Here is a 19,686-nt window from a genome sequence, read left to right as displayed (position 1 = left end):
ACACAACTGAGCAACTGAACAACAATTGGGAACTAAGATCCCACATGACTCAACACCGCCAAAAGCATAAATTAAAAGTGGAGGTAAAAAACCTTACATCTGCTAACCCCAACCTCCCACTCCATCCCTCCCCTAACCCCCTCCCCCTTGGCAACCACCAGTCTCTTCTCTATGTCAATGACACTATTTTTTTAAAAAGAATGGCCTACCCCGCTAGCCAGGAAAGTTGGCATAGAGCCCTGGGTACCTCTGAGTGGGGAGGCATCTGACCTCAGACCTGGCCCTTCACATCACATCCTTCAGAGCCTCCAGCACCAACTTCAAGGGCTAGTATCCAGAAATGTCACCTGACTACTGGACTTCCCAGGGTAAAGAACCCACATGCCAGTGCAGGAGATGCAAGAGACAGGGGTCAGGAAAATCCCCTGGAGGAGGAAATAGCAACCCACTCCAGGATTCTTGCCTGGAAAATTCCAAGGGCAGAGGAGCCTGGAAGGCTCCAGTCCAAGAGGCCACAAAGAGCAGGAGATGACTAAGCAACTGAGCACACACATATATACACACACTTGATTAGCTCAGGCTTCTGTCCCTTGGGTGCCTGACACTGGCCAGTGGTAGGTGAGCTGGGGTGGGCTTCTCCCCTCCCCCTCCCCCTCCCCACACAGCAGAACCAAGCTGCTCTCTAGCTCTCCAACCAGACCAGGCTGGAGATGTTCTGACTGCTCGAGTCTGGCAGCACAAAGAGGAGACTCCAGTCACTGTGGGGCCAACCCCAACTCGGGGCAAGACCAGCTCACTGCGCTATGGTACCCAGGTGAACATCATTGCCAGTCAGCTCACCTCCTCACCGGGAGGAAAGGAAGGCTCAGAGAGATGAAGCCACGGACTCAAGTACAATCTGCAAGTGAGGACCAGGGTCTTGACACAGCAGCTCTGGTGCCGCATGTACCATGTTCACCACCAGCAAGCAACACCCTGAGGTCAGAAGCCTTGGTGACAGACAGGCTCTGCCCCACATGAGTAGGTGACTTTGGCTAAACTCTCGCCCTTCCTGGGTTGCAGCTTTCTCCCACTTGGGCAGGAGGAAAACCGCTGCCTTCCTCAAGGCACAGGACAGTTGTGAGCATCAGAGGAGAATGAAAGGGATAGTTTTGTTACCTGAAGTATTGTTGCTGTTGTTCAGTCTCAATCAGGTCTGACTCTTTGTGACCCCATGCACGCCAGACTCCTCTGTCCTCCACTATCTCCCAGCGTTTGCTCAAATTCATGTCCAATGAGTCGGTGATCTAAGCATCTCATCCTCTGCCCCCTCTTCTCCTTTTTCCATCAATCTTTCCCAGCATCAGGGTCTTTTTCAATGAGTTGGGTCTTCACATCATGTGATCAAAGTATTGGAGCTTCAGCTTCAGCATCAGTCCTTTCAGTGAATATTCAAGGTTGATTTCCTTTAAGACTGATTGGTTCAATCTCCTTGTAGTCCAAGGAACTCTCAAAAGTCTTCTCCAGCACCACAGTTCAAAAGCACCAATTCTTTGATGCTCAGTCTTCTTTATGGTCCAACTCTTACATCCATACATGACTACTATTCCATACTACTATGGAAAACCATAGCTTTGACTACATGGATCTTTGTCTACAAAGTGATGTTTCTGCTTCTTAATATGGTGTCCAAGTTTGTCATAGCTTTTCTTCCTGGGAGCGTCTTTTAATTTCATGGCAGCAGTCACCATCCGCAGTGATTTTGGAGCCCAAGAAAATAAAATCTATCACTGCTTCCACTTTTTCTCCTTCTGTGTGCCACAAAGTGATGGCACTGGTGCCATGATTTTCATTTTTTGAATGTTTAGTTTTAAGACAGCTTTTTCACTCTCCTCTTTCACCCTCATCAAGAAGCTATTTAGCTCCTCTTCACTTTCTACTCTCAGAGTGGTATCATCTGCATATCTAAGACTGTTGATATTTCTCCTGGCAATCTTGATTCCAGTTTGTCTTTCATTCAGCCTGGCATTTCACATGATGTACTCTGTATGTAAGTTAAATGAGCAAGATGACAATATACCTTAAAAATGATAAGTCTTAAATGAAATTACAAAACGGAAACAGACTTCAAGAATGAGCTTACAGTTTTGCCAGGGGAGGGGAGGAAGGATGAGAGGAAAGGATAGTTAGGGAGGTTGAGGTGGACATGTACACACTGCTGTATTTAAAATGTATAGCCAACAAGGACCTACTGTATACCACATGAAACTCTGCTCAATGTGTGGTAGCCTGGGTGGGAGGGGAGTTTAGGGGAGAATGGATACAAGTATATGTATGGTTGAGTCCCTTCGCTGTTCCCCTGAAACTGTCATAACATTGTTAATCGGCTATACCTCAATACAAAATAAAAACTTTTTTAAAAAGGAATGATAACTCTTGATCATACTGTTTTTATTTTATTTTATTTTTTGATCATACTGTTTTTAGACTCATGGAAGTTCAAATGATTTTGCATTGAGTAATACCCGGATGCCACCCCCACTTTAGATGGCCAAGGAAAGGGTTGGAAGGGACAAGCCAATCTCCTTCGACACCTCCTACTCACCTTGGCCTTGGCCCAGGGTTCTAGTCCCAGCTCCACCCCACCCCAGCCCCCACTGCCAGGCTGGATCCTCAGCACTCTGCTCTCTTTTTACCTGTTCCTTTCCCTACTCCTGGGGCCCCTAGCGCCTGACCTCTCACCCCTCATTCTCCCTTGCCGGATTCCTGTCCCAACCTCCTCCCAGCCCTGTCACTGTTACCAACGGGGTCAATCAGATACCTGACCCGTGACGGGGCAAGTTGGGCAGGTCTAGCCTAAGGCCTCTTCATGCACCTCCTGGGGTAGGAGCTCCCTGATGTGTGGTTCTGGCTCCAGGACCTGCCCAAGGGGCAGAAACTGACACAACCTTGGTTTCTTCTGAGAGGGAGCAAATCAGAATCTGGGAGAAAGGAGAAAGGCAATATAGGCCGGCTGGTTAACTAGAATCTCTGTTCCTTGGGGCTGGGTCAGCTCATGCACCAGGGCTTATTCCCGGAGAAGCAGATTCTGCGCTCACACCCCTCCCTTTCCCAGGCCTGCAACTGGAATAGTGCTGCCTCCTGCCAGCATGGTTGGGCCACAGGACCAACCTGGGCCCACCGCCCCCAGCAGAACCCCACCACTTGAGCCTGGAAAAGCAGAAATAGGAAAGAAAGACAGGAAGAGGTGGGCAGGCCCAGAGAGACCAAGAGTGAAAGTGGAAAGAGGGTGCACCCCAGGACGGGAGGGCTCGGCCTGCTCTGAGAGATAGTGGGGAGCAGAGAGGGGCAGGGGCACGGGAGGAAGACGTGACTCCAAGTGATCCTCAGGGTTCCCCACTTGTATCCCACCCACCTCCACCCCCAACCCACCAGAAGCGAACTTTGGGTCCCTCCTCCCAACCTCCTACTTCTCTCAGAGTTCCTCGGGTTCAAAGAGGTTAACACAGCTTCAGGAGATCCAGGGAGGATAATGATAGTTTAGAATGTGGTGAGGGAGACGATTGTAATTACACAGCGAGCTTCTCTCTGAGGGCTTCAGGGTATGTGGCAAGGACCTGGGAGGATCCATTCCACCAGCAGACTCTCTCCAGCCCAGAATAGCCTCCTCACACCACATCCCCAGAGGCTCCTGCAAGGAAGGCCAGGAGGGGAAAGTTCCTCCCCACTAGGGAATCCCCCTCCCCAGTTGCTTCTCAATGGCCCAGCCCGCCCCCTCCTTGGAAAGACCTGCAGTGCCAGGGAATGAGTCCACCGACCCTAGAATTAGGGCCTTTAGGAGGAAGAAGCAAGAAGAAGTCGGGGGGGGCGGGGGGTGGCGGTCAGGGGTCATGAGTTACTGCCCACAGACTCCAGCTCTGATGAAGGCAGTTTGGGTGTGGGGTGGCCTGAACGGTAGCAGTGCTCCTTTACCCTTAGAGTGGTTCCCCCCACGTCCCTCCCACCGAGCTTCCACCCCTCCCCCCACACCGCCCCCGCCCCCGCCCCCGCCCCCGCCCCGTGCTGGAGTCTGCAACTCTGAGAGTGGGCCAGGTGCCTCTGACCTAGAGCCCTGCTGACCTGGCTCCCAGGATTTACAGCTCCTTTTCCTGAGGATGAAACATAACGGCCCCGCTACCCAAGGCTACACGAGCACCTCTTTCCTCCAGCAGCTCCTGAAACCTCATCTCTGCTTCTCTCCCAGCAACTCACAACCTTCAAAGCTCAATGCCTCCCGGTGGGCTCCAACCTACGTTTGCTATGAACCAGTCAGGACCTTAAAGGAGGTGGGACTGAAGGTTGCCGGGGTAACACCCGGAGAGGGGCACCCTAAGCAGGAGGACAGTTGCCTGGGAGACCAGGGCAGTGGGCGGGGCCACAAACCCTGGTTAGCTAGTGTTGTGAGGAAAGAGCTAAATGTCCACATCTCTCCTAACTCCTTTGCCGTAAAGCCAGTAGCGTTCCCTCCTCGAGACTGGGTCTAGAACAGCTGGAAATCTGAGGTTCCTGAAAGAGAACTCCCGAGGGTTACCTGCAACCCGAGGGAACCCAACCCAACATTCCCAAGCTTGAGGGAACTCAAGGAAAGAGGCAAGATGTAGGAGAGGGTGGAGAGAGGAGCAAGCCTCAATACATTATGATATAGAACTTCTCAGACTAGAAATCTAAAGTGAAAAATACGCCAAGTATGGGGGAAGAAAAAAGGTCCGTTTTAGTCCCGCTTCCAAGAAGCAGAAATTCCAGATTCTACCACCAGATGACAGTCTTGCCCACTCATTGGATTAAATGCAGTCCTGGAATCCGCGGGAGGAAGCCAGGAGGCAGAAATCCTTTCTGTGTCACAAGTTCCCAACTCTTGCTCTCTAGTATTTGGCAGATACTCATAACTCTTTCTGGCCGTGCATATACAGTTTTCTTTCCCTAACGGGACTCTCACCAGAGCCAGCGAGCAAGATTCATTCATTCTTTATTCAAAGTCACTAAAGAAGATTGCTGGGAGAAATATCAATAACCTCAGATATGCAGATGACACCACCCTTATGGCAGAAAGTGAAGAACTAAAGAGCCTCTTGATGAAAGTGAAAGAGGAGAGTGAAAAAGCTGGCTTAAAGCTCAACATTCAGAAAACGAAGATCATGGCATCCGGCCCATCACTTCATTGCAAATAGATGGGGAAACGGTGGAAACAGTGGCTGACTTTATTTTTCTGGGCTCCAAAATCACTGCAGATGGTGACTGCAGCCATGAAATTAAAAGATACTTACTCCTTGGAAGGAAAGTTATGACCAACCTAGACAGCATATTAAAAAACAGAGACATTGCCAACAAAGGTCCGTCTAGTCAAGGCTATGGTTTTTCCAGTGGTCATGTATGGATGTGAAAGCTGGCCTATAAAGAAAGCTGAGCACCTAAGAATTGATGCTTTTGAACTGTGGTGTTGGAGAAGATTCTTGAGAGTCTCTTGGACTGCAAGGAGATCCAACCAGTCCATCCTAAAGGAGATCAGTCCTGGGTGTTCATTGAAAGGACTGATGTTGAAGCTGAAACTCCAATACTTGAGCCACCTGATGCAAAGAGCTGACTCATTTGAAAAGACCCTGATGCTGGGAAAGATTGAGGGCAGGAGGAGAAGGGGGACAACAGAGGATGAGATGGTTGGATGGCATCACCGACGCAATGGACATGGGTTTGGGTGGACTCTGGGAGTTGGTGATGGACAGGGAGGCCTGGCATGCTGCAGTTCAGGGGGTCACAAAGAGTCAGACACGAATGAATGACTGAACTGAACTGAAAGAATTCTTTGAAAAAATTTCTGGCTTTCTTGGATCTCACAGTGTGAGACTGATAAGTTGGGTGATAGTAATGACTATCTCATTTAGAATTGGGTGTCAGGCAGTTAATCTTCATACCTTATAAAATAGGTCCAGTATTTTTATCTCCACCTTACAGAAGGAATCTGAGACAGAGAGTCAAGTTCACACAGCCAGAAAAGCAGGACAGCTGCATCTTAAACCCAGGCAACCTCAGTTTGAGTCTAGAAGCTATGTGAGTAAGCCCCACGACACACAGGACGCAGATATAGCTAGGAGAAGCATCTACTGTACACTTGGGAGTCAAGAATGGACTCCTGAAAGACATATCCAAAATCTCATCTATACTGAGACCTGAAGAAAGAGTAAATTGAGGGGAGGGAGGGAGGGAATGGAGGTAGAAGGGGGAGTTGTTCCAAGAAGAGGAAACATTTGTGCCAAGATACTGTGGAGATGATCAACAGATAGAGGGCAAAGGCTACATCCAGGTTTCTGACCTAGATGATTGTCATTCACTAAAATGAAATAGCAGAATGGGGGCACAATTCAGGGGAGAGACGTTCTTTGTTTACCATATTTCATCTATGATTGAGGGTGTTTCTAAATAGCAATATCAAGGAGGCATCTGGTCTGGAGTTTGGGCCAAGATTGTTTACCTAGTGTCCTATCTCCTCTGTATGCTCCCTGAAAAGGAGGGCTAAGTTTTTCTATTGTTGTTGTTCCGTTGGTTTTTGTTGTTGTTGTTGTTGTTCTTTTTTCAGCTGCACTGGGTCTTTGTTGCTGCACTGTACCAGGCTTTCTCAAGTCGCAGAGAGCAGGGTGAGGCTACTCTCTAGTTGTGGTGCAAGAGCTGAGCTTCTCATTGCGGTTGCTTCTCTTGTTGCCTAGCACGGGCTCCAGAGCTTGAGGCTCAGTAGTTGTGGCACATGGGCTTAGTTGCTCAGCAGAGCGTGGGATCTTCCTGGACCAGGGATCGAACTCAGTCCCTTGCATTGGTAGGTGGATTATTAACCACTGGACCACCAGGGAAACCTGGGAGTAAGTCTTGTTTTTCTTTGCATCTCCTAGACCTGCCACTAGCTACATGTTCAGTAGGGAAGTAAAAACTGGGCCACTTCCTCTGAGGAAGAGAGGTGACACCACCTCTGCTCTCAAGGAGTTTTGAATTTTGCTGAGGAAATGACATCAGAAAAACATTTTGGAGAACAGGATAGGCTAAAGTATGGGATGAAGGTAATCACTGCTCTGGAAAATCAGAAAGTAGAGCAAAGAACCATGAAGAAGGAGCCTGTGAATGCCCTTACTGAATGACTGCTGTGTAATCCTCACAACCAGTGAGGGCAGGCAAGGCGATCCTATTTTATAGAGGAAGAATCGATGAAAGGTTAAGATGCTCATGTCTTGGAAGGAGCCAGCTGTCTAAGGTTTTTGTTTTGTTCGTTTGTTTTCCATTCTGCTGCAGTCTTAGTTCCTGTTCTCCATAGAACAGATCATCTCTTCAATGCTCCCTACCTTGGTCCTCCTCATCCCTACCCAACCTCCTTTCTTTATACCTAGGCCCGCAGTTTCCCCCTGCCTCATTCCACTCCAGTTCCCAAGCCCAACTCTGTCCTTACACCCAGGGCTCCATCTAGTCCAAAGAGGAAGCCAATGTCCCGCTGTTCTGCCTGAGAAGTCCAGTAATGTTCACCCACTTATTAAATAAACATTATGTGTGCCAGGAAACCAGAGCTGATCTGATCCCCTCAAATATGTTCAGTCTATTGGTTGTCTATTGACCTCTAGAGCTTCATTAATATAGTTTTTTTGTACAAAGTTTATTATTGGAGACATACCACAACAACAAGTGGGAGAGCACACAGAGAAACAAGTCATTTAGTTAAAGAGAAGCAAGGCAGAGAGAAAGGATGTGGGCATCCTCCCTAGTGAGGAGGACCTGACCTCTGGGCTTTAGACTCAATAAATCATCCTGGAGAAACTGAGGGTCTGGGAAGAGGTATCCAAAACCAGAAAAACTTAAGCACTTCAGGAGCACTGTAGTAGCTTGGTGCTCTTCTACTCTGCCCTCTGGCTGTACCCAGGGTTACACCTGAAGACTAGGGCTGGTCCTATATCTGGGTGTCTCCCCTGGGGACTTCACTTTCTCCAACTGAGGTCTCTGAAGACAGATCTCTCTCTCATCCTCGCCCCTACAACTACAAGCCCCTTCTCAGACTTCTGAACCCTGCCAGATCCAAAACTACACCTGGGAATCCAGAGATCCCGATTGCTCTGCAAGCACAGTGGTCTCTGGCGCTGCTTCCTCTCACTCCTCCAGCAGTGGTCCCCAGTCCCTGCCTTTCCCAGCCTACTGACTCCTTTATCAGTGAATCAAGCCTCAATTTCACATTCACATTCTTCCTGGCTCCAAGTCTTCCTCTGGTCTCAGGACTTCCCACCACCTCTCCACCTTCTCAGGTTGGCCCTAGTCTCTTTTTCTCCTAGCCTCCCTTGCTAACCTCCATGTCCAGTTCTCCCATCTCTTGATCCCCCTGAGGAGACCAGCCTGAAGCTTCTCTCCAGGCCCCTTTCTGATCCTGGGGTCCTTCTCATAGCTGGGGCTCCTCTGGGCTCAAATTCTCCACTGCCTCCCCCTGAACTCTCAGTGCTCCCACCAAAGCTGACTCTCACTGCTGGGCTGTCTTCCCATCTCCGTTTTCCTCTGATCCTCCGCGTCTGCCTCCTCTGTGGGGCTCCCTTGGTATCTCCCAGTCTCTGCCCACGCCGCCTTCCTCCTCCAGATTTCATTCCCTCTCTCATTCCCGGGCTTCTGGTCCTGCTCCCATGTCTGTGCACCCCTGAATTCCTGTGGTCTGGCCATACCCCCTCTCCTCCCTGGTGGCTCTCTGCCCTGTCTTCTCTAAGTCCCCCACTCGTTATGCCTGTCACTTTCCTTCTCTGTCTCTCTAGTTAAGTCTCTCCTCCCAGTGTCTTCCCCCTCCCCCGACCCTCTTACCCCTGCCTTTGTCTCTCTCATCTCTTCCTCCTGCTCTCTCTATCTTTGTGCCCTTGATCGGTGTCCACTTCCCCCCTTTATCTCTCAGGATCCCCTTGGTCGCTCTGACTCTGACTTTCTCTCCCTTCCTCTCCCTCACCCTAGGATCTCTGTCTGCCTCTCTCTGAGTCCTCGCTCCCTCCCTCTCTTTTCCTCGGCTCTCTCCGGCTCCCTCTCTCGCCTCGGATGACAGCGCTGCCTCTTTTGTTGGCTCCGCAGCCAATCGCGGCCGCTGACGACACGGGGGCCGGGGCTATAAAGGGCCTGGCCCGGGCTCGGGCCCCCCCAGCCGCCCGCCCCGGCCGCCCGCCCGCCCCGCCCGCGCGCCCGCCGCCCCCGGCCCCCCCGGCTCCCCCTCGGCCGGGCAGCCCCCAATCCCCACGCCGCCCGGACCCCCTCCTCCCCCTCCCTCCGCCCCCTCCCCGCGGGACTCCGGCGTCCCCGCCCCCCAGTCCTCCCTCCCCTCCCCTCCAGCATGGTGCTCGCGGCCCCGCTGCTGCTGGGCTTCCTGCTCCTCGCCCTGGAGCTGCGGCCCCGGGGGGAGGCGGCCGAGGGCCCCGCGGCGGCGGCGGCGGCGGCGGCGGCGGCGGCGGCGGCGGCGGCGGCGGGGGCCGGGGGGGAGCGCTCGAGCCGGCAGGCCCCGTCCGTGGCTCCCGAGCCCGACGGCTGCCCCGTGTGCGTGTGGCGGCAGCACAGCCGCGAGCTGCGCCTGGAGAGCATCAAGTCGCAGATCTTGAGCAAACTGCGGCTCAAGGAGGCGCCCAACATCAGCCGCGAGGTGGTGAAGCAGCTGCTGCCCAAGGCGCCGCCGCTGCAGCAGATCCTGGACCTGCACGACTTCCAGGGCGACGCGCTGCAGCCCGAGGACTTCCTGGAGGAGGACGAGTACCACGCCACCACCGAGACTGTCATTAGCATGGCCCAGGAGAGTAAGTGGGCGGCGGGGTAGGAGCGGTGGGGTGCTGGTTCCCGCTCCGGCTCCGAGAAAGTGAGCGCCTCCGGCTCCGAAGCGGGGCGCTCCGGGTCACTCCGGCCGGAAACCCTTTTCTGCGAAAACTTGATGGATGGGGGGGCGGGGGCTGCTCCACAAGTTTTCCGAGCTGTGGAGACGGGCTGCGGAATTGTGTGCCGCCCCGCTGCCGGAGGTGAGGGGGCAAACGGAAAGGGTTGCGAGATACCGCCTCGCACCCGTGTTGTGGGGATTCTGTAGCGGAGGGGAGGGGTGGCAACTCATCCTGAAGGGTCCTGGTGGAGAGGCTGGAGAACAGAATCGGCAGGCTCCGGGACTCGCGCAGTCCCAGCCAGGCTGCCGTGCTCTCCGCCTCTCAATGGACCTGGCACCGACTCACCGCCCCGTACACCTTGGGCTTTGCAACGCGCCCCTCGGGCTGCCGAAAACCTAGGGCTCCTTTCCGCCTCCCAGGAATGAGATCCCGAGCCCTGTATCTCAGCCAGGGCCCAGCAGGCACCCAGCCGGCACCCATTCCACCGGGAGCCCTTCTGACACCGGCTCTCCCCAGGGGCCGAGAAAGCCGTGCCTTCTTGGTACTAACAGAGCTCAGAGAACTCAACTCCATGGCGCTGGGGCTAAGGGCACCCATTTGGCAACTCAGACCTTAATGTTGTATCTCATATTCACCCGCCTCTAGCCACAACCAGGCTTGAGGAGCGAGAGAAAGACTGAGGGAGGAAAAAAATTTGGTAGGAGGGAGGGGAACCCAGGCATCCTAGTCCCTGGCCAAACGTAAGATGAACATGTTAATAGACTTGAGCTGCTTTGAAATTTTATGGCCTGGAAAATCCAGGCCAACACTGCCCCCCCAACCCCACCCCCTGCAACCCCCCCAGCTCTCCCTAAGGTCAAATGATGCCCTATCCCCCTCCTCGCACTGAGGTGTTCCCCCCACCCACCCCACCCCCAGCAACTGCTGGGAACCAGATCCCCTCATTCCCTTGTGGTTTGGCAAAGTCGCCCCCCTCCCCACCAACTGGTTTTATGGCTCTGAACAGAAGAGGGGGAGACTGGTTTATTGGCAAATGGGTCATAAAAAGCTGAGGGCTGAGGGGAGTCCTAGCAGCCCACCCCCAAGGGAGAGGCACAGGAACCCAGGTGTGCCTCTGGGAGGCTGAGTGCCCAACACTGCCACCAGTTTTTCTGTGACCCTAACGCCACAGTACTTGGTTAGGGCTGTAAAGAAAAGCACACTCAAGGGACTAGGAAACTATCCTGGGGTGGGGGTAGGAAGGTCTAGGATCTGGTCTTGAGTTCCTCAGTCTCCCTTCTGTTCTTAAGGTTCTGCTTTTATACAAGCAATGGTCAGACTGACTGAGAGCAGAGATGGGGGTTAGAAATCAAGTTAGAAACAAGAGTGGTTGAGGAATTCTGAAGAAGAGTTTGCTGGAAGAAGATGAAGGGTATGGAGGAAAGAGATACTTTGGTCTATGCGGTGCGGGTGTGTGAGGATTTCGAGTGTGAGGGATGGAGCTGTGGACTTCCCCTTGCTCATTCTATCCCTAGCATCTCTTAACCAATAGGCCGGAGCCCAGAGATCGCTCTGGTCGTTGGGATGCAGGAAGTGAACAGATGCTGCACACACAGTTTGGGAAATGCAGGTTAGACTCAGGGGGTGGGCAGAAGGGGGAAGGACACAAGCAGGTGGGGTTTCACCTCGGCTTCTACCCTCCAGCCACCCCAGGGCTTGGATAACTAGGGAACTGGGTCTCCAGCCAGGTATTGTACGTCCCCTTTAAGAGACAAGCTGAGCTCTTAAGAGAGGGAGGGGGAGCCGAGGGGCGGGGAGGGAGAGAGGGGAAAAGGAAAAAGAGACTTTTATAGTCTAATCCCCAGGGACCCGCTTTAATAAGAGACTTGTGCTCTGCTAATCGGGGGAGGTGTTTGTCAGCAGAGATGGCCTCGGCTCCCCTCCCCCTCCCTCCCCTCCCCCCAGCCCTCTACCCTGGACCCCAGCCCCCACCTCTCCTAGGCTGCACTGCCTGCCCTAGTTCCCTCCACCCTCTCAGGCTCTCCCACCCCAGCCTCCATCCTGGGAACCCAGCCCCCTTGCCCTTCAGGGAGCCAAGCCCAGCCCCTCAGTTTCTCTCTCTCCTCCCTACACCCAGAGGCCCCTGCCCTCTCGGTCCAACCTCCTGCCCCTAGGCTTTCCAGCCAGGGTGAGGAAAGTGTGTTTGGTGTTTGGGAGTGGGGGGTGTGGGAAGAGGAGGAGGTGGTGAGCAGGGAGGGGGTTGGGCTTTTGCTGAAAATAGTGCAGTGACCTCTCTCCAGACCAGAGCCGCCTACTAAACCTGACCTGCTGCCTGCCACCAACCCGATCAATCCAGCACAGATGTGGCTCCTTCCCTCCCCTTGGGAGCTGGGCTGTGCTAGCACTGGGCACGCTCTCAAGCCCCTGGTTCCCTCTGTGACTCTACCTGTTTCTTTGTTCCTCCCCCTGTATTCTATCCTTTCTCCTTGCCCCACTGGTCTTGGCTGCCTACCTCCTTTCAGCTTCCTAACCCCCATTCAACTCCTTTAGCATCCCTCCTCCTCTCCCAGTGTTCTCCAGCTCCCAAACATATTTCTCCCCCTACCATGATCTTCCCCTCTGCTTCTCTCCTCCACTTCTATCTCTTCTAGATGTCTGTCTTCATCTCTAAGTCTCTTCTCTATTCTTCTCTCTCACCCTCTCCAGTCTCTCCTTTCTTCTCCTTTCTCTTTCTCCGAGTGTCTCCATCCTGTCCCCTTGTGGTACCAACTGTTCTCATATCCACTGGGGGAGAAGTGTATGATGATTCCCAAGGGTGGGGATGGGGGACTCTGCCTGAAGGAACCAAAGCCTTAGAAGGATGGGGCCCTGGAACCTAGTCCCCCATCACTAAGCCTCGGGTCATATTTAGGTAGGGATACATGTTTAGAGTTAACAAAATTAACAATAAACCAACTGAGAAACTACTACTATTTTCACATTCTTTATTTAATGCTCAGCACTCCTATGAAGCAAGGATTATTATCTGTAACAATGAGAAGCTTGGTGAATAAGGTCACATATTGGTTAATGAGTCAGGTAGTGATTAAACCCACTTAAATTTTAGCCAAAGAACAGGGTTTATGCCAGGAAGAATTATCGAGGACTTGCCTATGTAATTTAAGATGGGGAGCTTAGGGAGTTCATTCAGCATGTAGTTACTGAGCATGGCCTGGTACTGTGGGAGGCAATGAAGCTACAGTGGTGAGCAGTACAGAAGCAGTATCAACACAGTGTCTGCCCTCATGGAGATTAGTCCTTAATGGTGAAGGCAGGCAGGAAAATAAAACCATCTCTATACTGAAATTAGGCATAGTATGCTATTTGGATTGTTGCTTGTCACTGTCCATCTCACCAGCAGCTACCCTGCCCTAGGGACTCTCCTCAACCCTGAAACTCCACTCCCCAAACTCTACCCCATCGCCCCATCACTGAAACTCCAGCCCCATCACTGAAAATCTAGCAGGAGGCTAACTGGACCACCGGTGCTCTGGAAGCTTGGAGAAGAACTTAGAGAAAGAAAGCTGCAAAGGAACTTTGTGTCTTGGTTCCTGAACATCTGAAGATCAGTGAGCACTTACCTCCCCATTTCAACTTGGAGTATCCTCCTAGTATCTCCTAGGGTGGGGAATGGGGGAATGATTATGAAGCAACAAATGATAAATTCTCCATGATTATGCAGACCTGGGCATGATACATATGGACTTGGACTTCTGATCATCCTTTTATGGCTCTGAAAGTTCATTCTTAGTTCTTCCTCAGGCTATTAAGAGTGATAATGGATATTCATAACAAATAGAAACATGATTTAGGGCACTCCCAACTGAGATTAGAAAGGGGAACTGAGAGGAACTGAAATGGAAACAGAAGCAGATATTAAGAATCATCCTTTAAACTCAAGAATGGTCAGATTATGATCCAAAACAAGGGGAAATTGGCCAAAATGTAAAGCTGGATGTTAATGACTTTTTACAGACTTATTGGCACTGGACTGAAAAACCAAAGGAAGCTCAGAGGAGAGAAGACATTATAGTTGATCTGATTTGTTGAACTTTATTTCTGATGCTTTGGGAAAGTAGGAGAAACAATACACAGAGGTAGCTCTTCCCTTTCTTGAAAGTGGAGGCATTAATGGTGAGGAAGAGGAAGCAGCTGAGGGAGCTTTTCCCAGGGTCAAGGGATTGAGCAATCAGGTGCATATGTGCACACGCATGTCCAACTGCAACCCCATGGACAGCCTTGCCAGGCTCCTCTGTCCATGGATTTCCCAGACAAGAACACTGGAGTGGGTGGCCACTTCCTTTCTTCCCAACCCAGTCATCAACCCTGGTCTCTTGTCTCTCCTGCACTGGCAGGTGGGGCACCACCCGGGAAGCCCAGATACAATTGGGAGTGCTTAAGGAGTTCCATTCTTCCGGGTGTGTTATTTCTAGTGGGAATGAGGCAAGAAGCCTAGATTTGAATTCTGGTTTACTTCATGGAATAAATTTAGTCCTTGCTCCCTATCTGGACCCTGGGTTATCCATTCCCGGAGGCCGTCTGTTCTGGGCGAGGGGGCCTGTGCCAGGCTACACCTGGCCACCAGACAAAATAGAGCAGAAATGGGGCAAGGTGACCTGAGGACAGCAGGTGTGGTAAGAAGTTTGGCTTTTATGGGGAGCATCAAAGGTTCAGAAAAAGGTGGAGCCCTATATGCTATGAAAGTTGGAAGAAGGGAAGACTGCACGTGAAGAATTCCCCAATAACTACTTTTGCAGCTTACCTGGTAGAGAGGAACCTATGCATTTAAGGAAGGGTTGCAGATTAGGAAGGCCTGATAGAGCCATTATCATACAAGGAGAGCGGGGGGGGGGGGGGGGGGGAGGGGGGGGGGTGCTGTTCTAGGTACCAGTGATGCAACAGTGAAGAAGACAGGCAGGGGAGAAGGGTAAAGAACTGGAAAACACAGACTGAGGAGTCTGAGCAGTCAATGCCTCCAGGGCTGCTGACCTCCTCCACGAACACTCTTTGCTGATACTGTGCCCCCTTCTCTCTTATCAGCCGACCCTGCGGTGCAGACAGATGGCAGCCCTCTTTGCTGCCATTTCCACTTCAGCCCCAAGGTGATGTTCACAAAGGTACTGAAGGCCCAGCTGTGGGTGTATCTCCGGCCTGTGCCCCGCCCAGCCACAGTCTACTTGCAGATCTTGCGACTGAAACCACTAACTGGGGAAGGGACTGCAGGGGGAGGGGGCGGAGGCCGGCGTCACATCCGTATCCGCTCACTCAAAATTGACCTGCATTCACGCTCCGGCCACTGGCAAAGCATCGACTTCAAGCAAGTACTACACAGCTGGTTCCGCCAGCCACAGAGCAACTGGGGCATCGAGATCAACGCCTTCGATCCTAGTGGCACAGACCTGGCTGTCACCTCCCTGGGGCCGGGAGCTGAGGGGCTGGTGAGCAGGGAGCCTGAGATAATTGGCAGATATGCATAACCTGGCCCTGAGGAGGTGGGGTGTTGGAAATGGTAGAGCAGGAACTAAAGGGGGTTAGGGACCAGCATGATTTTTCTAGGCCCGGAGCTGACTCTAGAGGAGTGAGGTGGTGGTGGTGATGGTGGTAATAGGGTGCTACCAGTTTTCAGAGATCCAAGGCTGGCCAACAGTTGAAAACTGTATTTGGGGTGAAGGTGTGAGTTAATAGATTCACAGGACAACAAAGATGGGCTGTTGTTGAGACCTTGGGCCAAGGGGCTGATGAGAGTCAGGTTGCCAAGAGAGAGAGAATTAGGGAAGGTGAGTTTAGGGAGACATGGCTAGCTGGTAAGAAAAGTGGGTAGAAAACGGGCTGGGGAGGGGAGCTGTGGAGAAGCTGAGAAACCACTGGTCTCTGTTCTGCCCCTACTGAGGGGCAGGTGAGAAGAAACAGGGAGTAAGAGCTCCTCGAGGCTCTATTACATCTCTTTCTCCTCTCCCTCACCCCCAGCATCCTTTTATGGAGCTTCGAGTCCTAGAGAACACAAAACGGTCCCGGCGGAACCTGGGCCTGGACTGCGATGAACATTCAAGTGAGTCCCGCTGTTGCCGCTACCCCCTCACTGTGGACTTTGAGGCTTTTGGCTGGGACTGGATCATCGCTCCTAAACGCTACAAGGCCAACTACTGCTCCGGCCAGTGCGAGTACATGTTTATGCAAAAATATCCACACACCCACTTGGTGCAACAGGCTAACCCAAGAGGCTCTGCCGGGCCCTGCTGCACACCCACCAAGATGTCCCCAATCAACATGCTCTACTTCAATGACAAGCAGCAGATTATCTACGGCAAGATCCCTGGCATGGTGGTGGATCGCTGTGGCTGCTCCTAAGGTGGGGGACAGCGGATGCCTCCCCAACAGACCCTGCCCCTAGACACCCCAAGCCCTGACCCCCTGCTCCCCAAGCCCTAGAGCTCCCTCCACCTCTTCAGATGTAACATCACACCTTGTTCCCTGCCCACACGGTTGTATTGCACACCCGAGGGAGGCAGGTGGGAGATTGAGGGGTGAGGGGTTTGGGGGAAAGGGGGAGAGGAGGGGCATGGTCAGGTGGGGAATGTTTGAGGTGAGAAGGTTTGGCAAGAAGACAGAGAGACGTAGAGACAGAGGTAGAGCAGAGGGATAGAGACAGAGGAACAAAAAGAGCAGTAGTGAGAAGGCAAAGGGATAGAGATGCAGGAGAGACAGAGACTAGGCAGAGATAACCATGTGAAAGAGACCGAAGTGGAGTACTAAGAGAAAGCCCCACGCCAAGCCTCCTTTCTTCCACTGGCAAGGTGAGGGGCTTGGTATGGCTGGGGAGGTCCCCTGACTACCATTCTCAGAAAGAGAGGAAATCAAAATCCATTCTTAGCTTCTCTTTCTCCCTCCAGTAGTGGCTGGGGGAAGGAAAGTGAGGGCAGGGGCAAAAGTGAGGATCTGGGAATTTTATTTATTTATTTATTATGACTTTTCATTTTTTGGTATTTCATATTTTGGTATTTGGCTTTACTTAAATAGATGGGCCCCTGCCCACTGTGCCCCATTTGTACCTTATTCCCCAAACCCTGTTCTCCCTCAATACTCACCTACTTAAGCACTTGTTTAAAGCTTCCAGGGTTGAGAATGGGAGTAGAGGGCAAGAGGGCTGACATGGAAGTTTCCAACCCCAAATCACCCTACTTAAACTTCCTGGGCCAAATGGGTTGAACTGAATTCCAGCAGTCACAGAAATGGTAAGAGGTTAGGGTTTAGGAGCTGGGGTGGGGTGGGGTGGGGGGAGGGCGGGAGGGAGGGGCTCAACATCCAGGATCTGTATGAGAGCCACGGAACTAACCCTCAGGTCTACCCTCTCAGTACTGACTTCCTTAGGCAGAGGTGTGGCCTGCTTATGCCCAAATTCCCCCCAGTCAAGAGAGAGACCAAAGAGCCTGCGGAATGCCTCTGCTCCCCGCCTCTATCTTCAGGTCCATAAAAAGAAGAGTAGAGACAGCCCAGAGTCTCCAGGTCTGCAGAGGGTCAGGAGGGGTCAAGAAAGGAGTAGGGAGGCTGAAGGATACAGGGCATTTGAATCCAAATCACTGCTCTGGGCTAGGGAATAGAGCCAGCAGACAAAGGTGGAAGGGGTTCTGGAAGGGGGAACTTTCGGTCCCCCAACCCCAAAGCTCAGGGTGGAAGGGGGTAGAACAAGGGAGCAGAGTGTCTATAATTATTTTATCTTTTATTTTTGGAATCTAGCAGTACCTGGCAGCAGGGAGGGGATGATACAGTGGGGAAAAGCATCTGACAAGGCCAGTTAGAGCAGAGGTTGGGAAGGATGGAGACTTCCTGCTTTGGAAAGCTAGAAAGCAGGCAGGGACTGGTTGCCACTCCAGGTCACTAGCTGGGCCTATTCATTCCTTTCACAATCCCGACCCATCCTCCTCTGGACTCACTGTGCCTCAGTTTCTTCCCCTCGATGGAATGAGAAAATAGCAGCACCCGCCACAGCCAAGAGATGAATTCTGAGCACTTACCACGGGCACTTTATGGACATAAAATACCTCTCGCTGTGGGACAGATAACCAGGGCACCAGAGTAGTGGTGAAGAGATGTGAGGCTTAGAGGAGTCACAGGCTTCAGAGTACAAGTTCCCCTCTGCCTCCCAGCTGGACAGTGCCTGACACCAAGGAGCTGAGAATCTTCTGATCCATACCCTATCCATACCTCACCTCCAGACCTCTTGGCTCCAGGCAGGAGCCTAGAGGATGTCAGGAGTGGAGGGGGAAAGAACCTTCAGCAAAACGCACTCTGAGTAGAGCCAGCAGTCATGGGTCTGACGCAAACAATACGGAACACAAGTAAAACCTGAGCTGGAAAGCTGACCCGGAAGGCTTGTTCTTCCCAAGAACATGACTTTCCTGCCTGGCCCAGCTGATGGAAGGGGCAAAGGTATGTAACCACCCTTGGAAAGGTGATGGTGGTGAATTTTGGCATCTTATTCCCATTCCCATAGTGAAAAAGTGAGATGAGGTATTTTGGTACAGGAAAGGGCAAGGGCTCATTTCGACTTGCCTCCTCCCGTGCAGCAGCAGTACTGACCCCCAGTCTCTCCTCTCTGGCCCTGTTCTTCATCACTCCTTTTGCTCCAATCTTGGAGAACAAGATGCACCTGACCACCAACACCATTCACATTTCCTTGGTGGGAAGAGAGGAACAGAGAAGTGAAGAACAGAAGATGCCTCCTCCAAGGTCAAATGCCCATGTCTCTCGATCTTGGCACAGGGTGGGGATTGGGCAATAGGCGTCAGGTGACTTCCCTCTACAAATTCTAGAGAGCTGGGGCAGTAGACTTGGAGACACTTAGAATATGCCCCTTTAATGCCACCAAATAAAGACCTTTGGGGGAAGGTCGTTCTCTTATGAACATAAACCTATGAGTTGAAGTCTCATTCCCCTGGTCTTCCTCACCCCCAAAGAGGCATGGGGTAAAGAGGCTTGGAGGCATAGCCCAGCAAACTAGTGGGAACTAGTAACCCCTCTCACCTTATGATGTGTGTGGACCTGGCCAGTGCCCCTCTGATCATAATTAGTGTAATTATTATTTACTTTGTGTATTTGTTACACCGTGTGTGTGATTGCCTTTGTTAAGGGTGTCTGAGGAGTATGGGGCTGACAGGGGCACTGGAATGCCGGGAAAGGACCTCTTCACTGAGATCAAGGCTTCCTGAAGGGAACTATTGCAAAAAGGCCATCAGGCAGTTTTCAAGTTATGTGACAGAGGGCAAAGATGGCCATAGGGTGCTCTGAGTTTTGGGATGGTCACATGACACAATCCAGCACTTGAACCTGAAAAAAGAAAAATAAAAGCAGTCAAAGAATTTAGAATTCAGCGTTAAGCTCTTCTCCCTAATCAAGCGCCATGTTTACACCTCGGAGACCAGGAAGCCGAGGATCTGAGGGAGAATGAAACTTTGTGCTTAAGGAGTAAGATGGGGGTCTTTGGGATGAGAGCTGGGGCTTGCAGCCAAGGAAGGTTGGGCAGAGGATGGGCAAGAAAGGGAATCTAAACCAACTCTTCACTGGAGGCTTGATCCTGAACAGTCCCAAAGATTACAAGACCCTCTCCCAGCCTCCACAGAGCAGAAGATCTAAGTCCTCTTGAGATATGATTCAGATAATATCTATCCTATTTTCCTGCAGTTCCCTGACCCTAGGTTTTCGCAACAAAATTTCAACAAAATCCACAAAACCAACCCAACTTTGAACTTCTGGTGTTCCAAGAATGGTTAAGCATCTTAAATACTTTCATTCTACTATAAAAATG

The 19,686-nt window shown here is 51.8% G+C and overlaps 1 protein-coding gene across 1 annotated transcript; it reads left to right on the top strand.

The window, feature by feature from the left end:
- Window positions 1–9,164: 9,164 nt before the first annotated feature.
- On the top strand, window positions 9,165–19,247 carry GDF11 (growth differentiation factor 11). The gene is made up of 3 exons (XM_069585058.1): window positions 9,165–9,791; window positions 14,925–15,322; window positions 15,852–19,247. Exons 1-3 carry the CDS (start codon window positions 9,338–9,340, stop codon window positions 16,230–16,232), a joined length of 1,233 nt encoding a protein of 410 aa, XP_069441159.1. The 5' UTR covers window positions 9,165–9,337; the 3' UTR covers window positions 16,233–19,247.
- Window positions 19,248–19,686: the final 439 nt, after the last annotated feature.

The sequence above is a fragment of the Ovis canadensis genome, chromosome 3, assembly GCF_042477335.2.
Source record: "Ovis canadensis isolate MfBH-ARS-UI-01 breed Bighorn chromosome 3, ARS-UI_OviCan_v2, whole genome shotgun sequence".
Lineage (NCBI taxonomy): Eukaryota > Metazoa > Chordata > Mammalia > Artiodactyla > Bovidae > Ovis > Ovis canadensis.
This window is presented reverse-complemented; position numbering and strand designations above follow the sequence as displayed.

Coding starts and splice junctions, on each gene's coding strand:
- GDF11 (XM_069585058.1), top strand. CDS start 9,338: ATGGTGCTCGCGGCCCCGCTGCTGCTGGGCTTCCTGCTCCTCGCCCTG. Junction 9,792..14,924: donor CATTAGCATGGCCCAGGAGA/GTAAGTGGGCGG, acceptor CTCTCTTATCAG/CCGACCCTGCGGTGCAGACA. Junction 15,323..15,851: donor GGCCGGGAGCTGAGGGGCTG/GTGAGCAGGGAG, acceptor CCTCACCCCCAG/CATCCTTTTATGGAGCTTCG.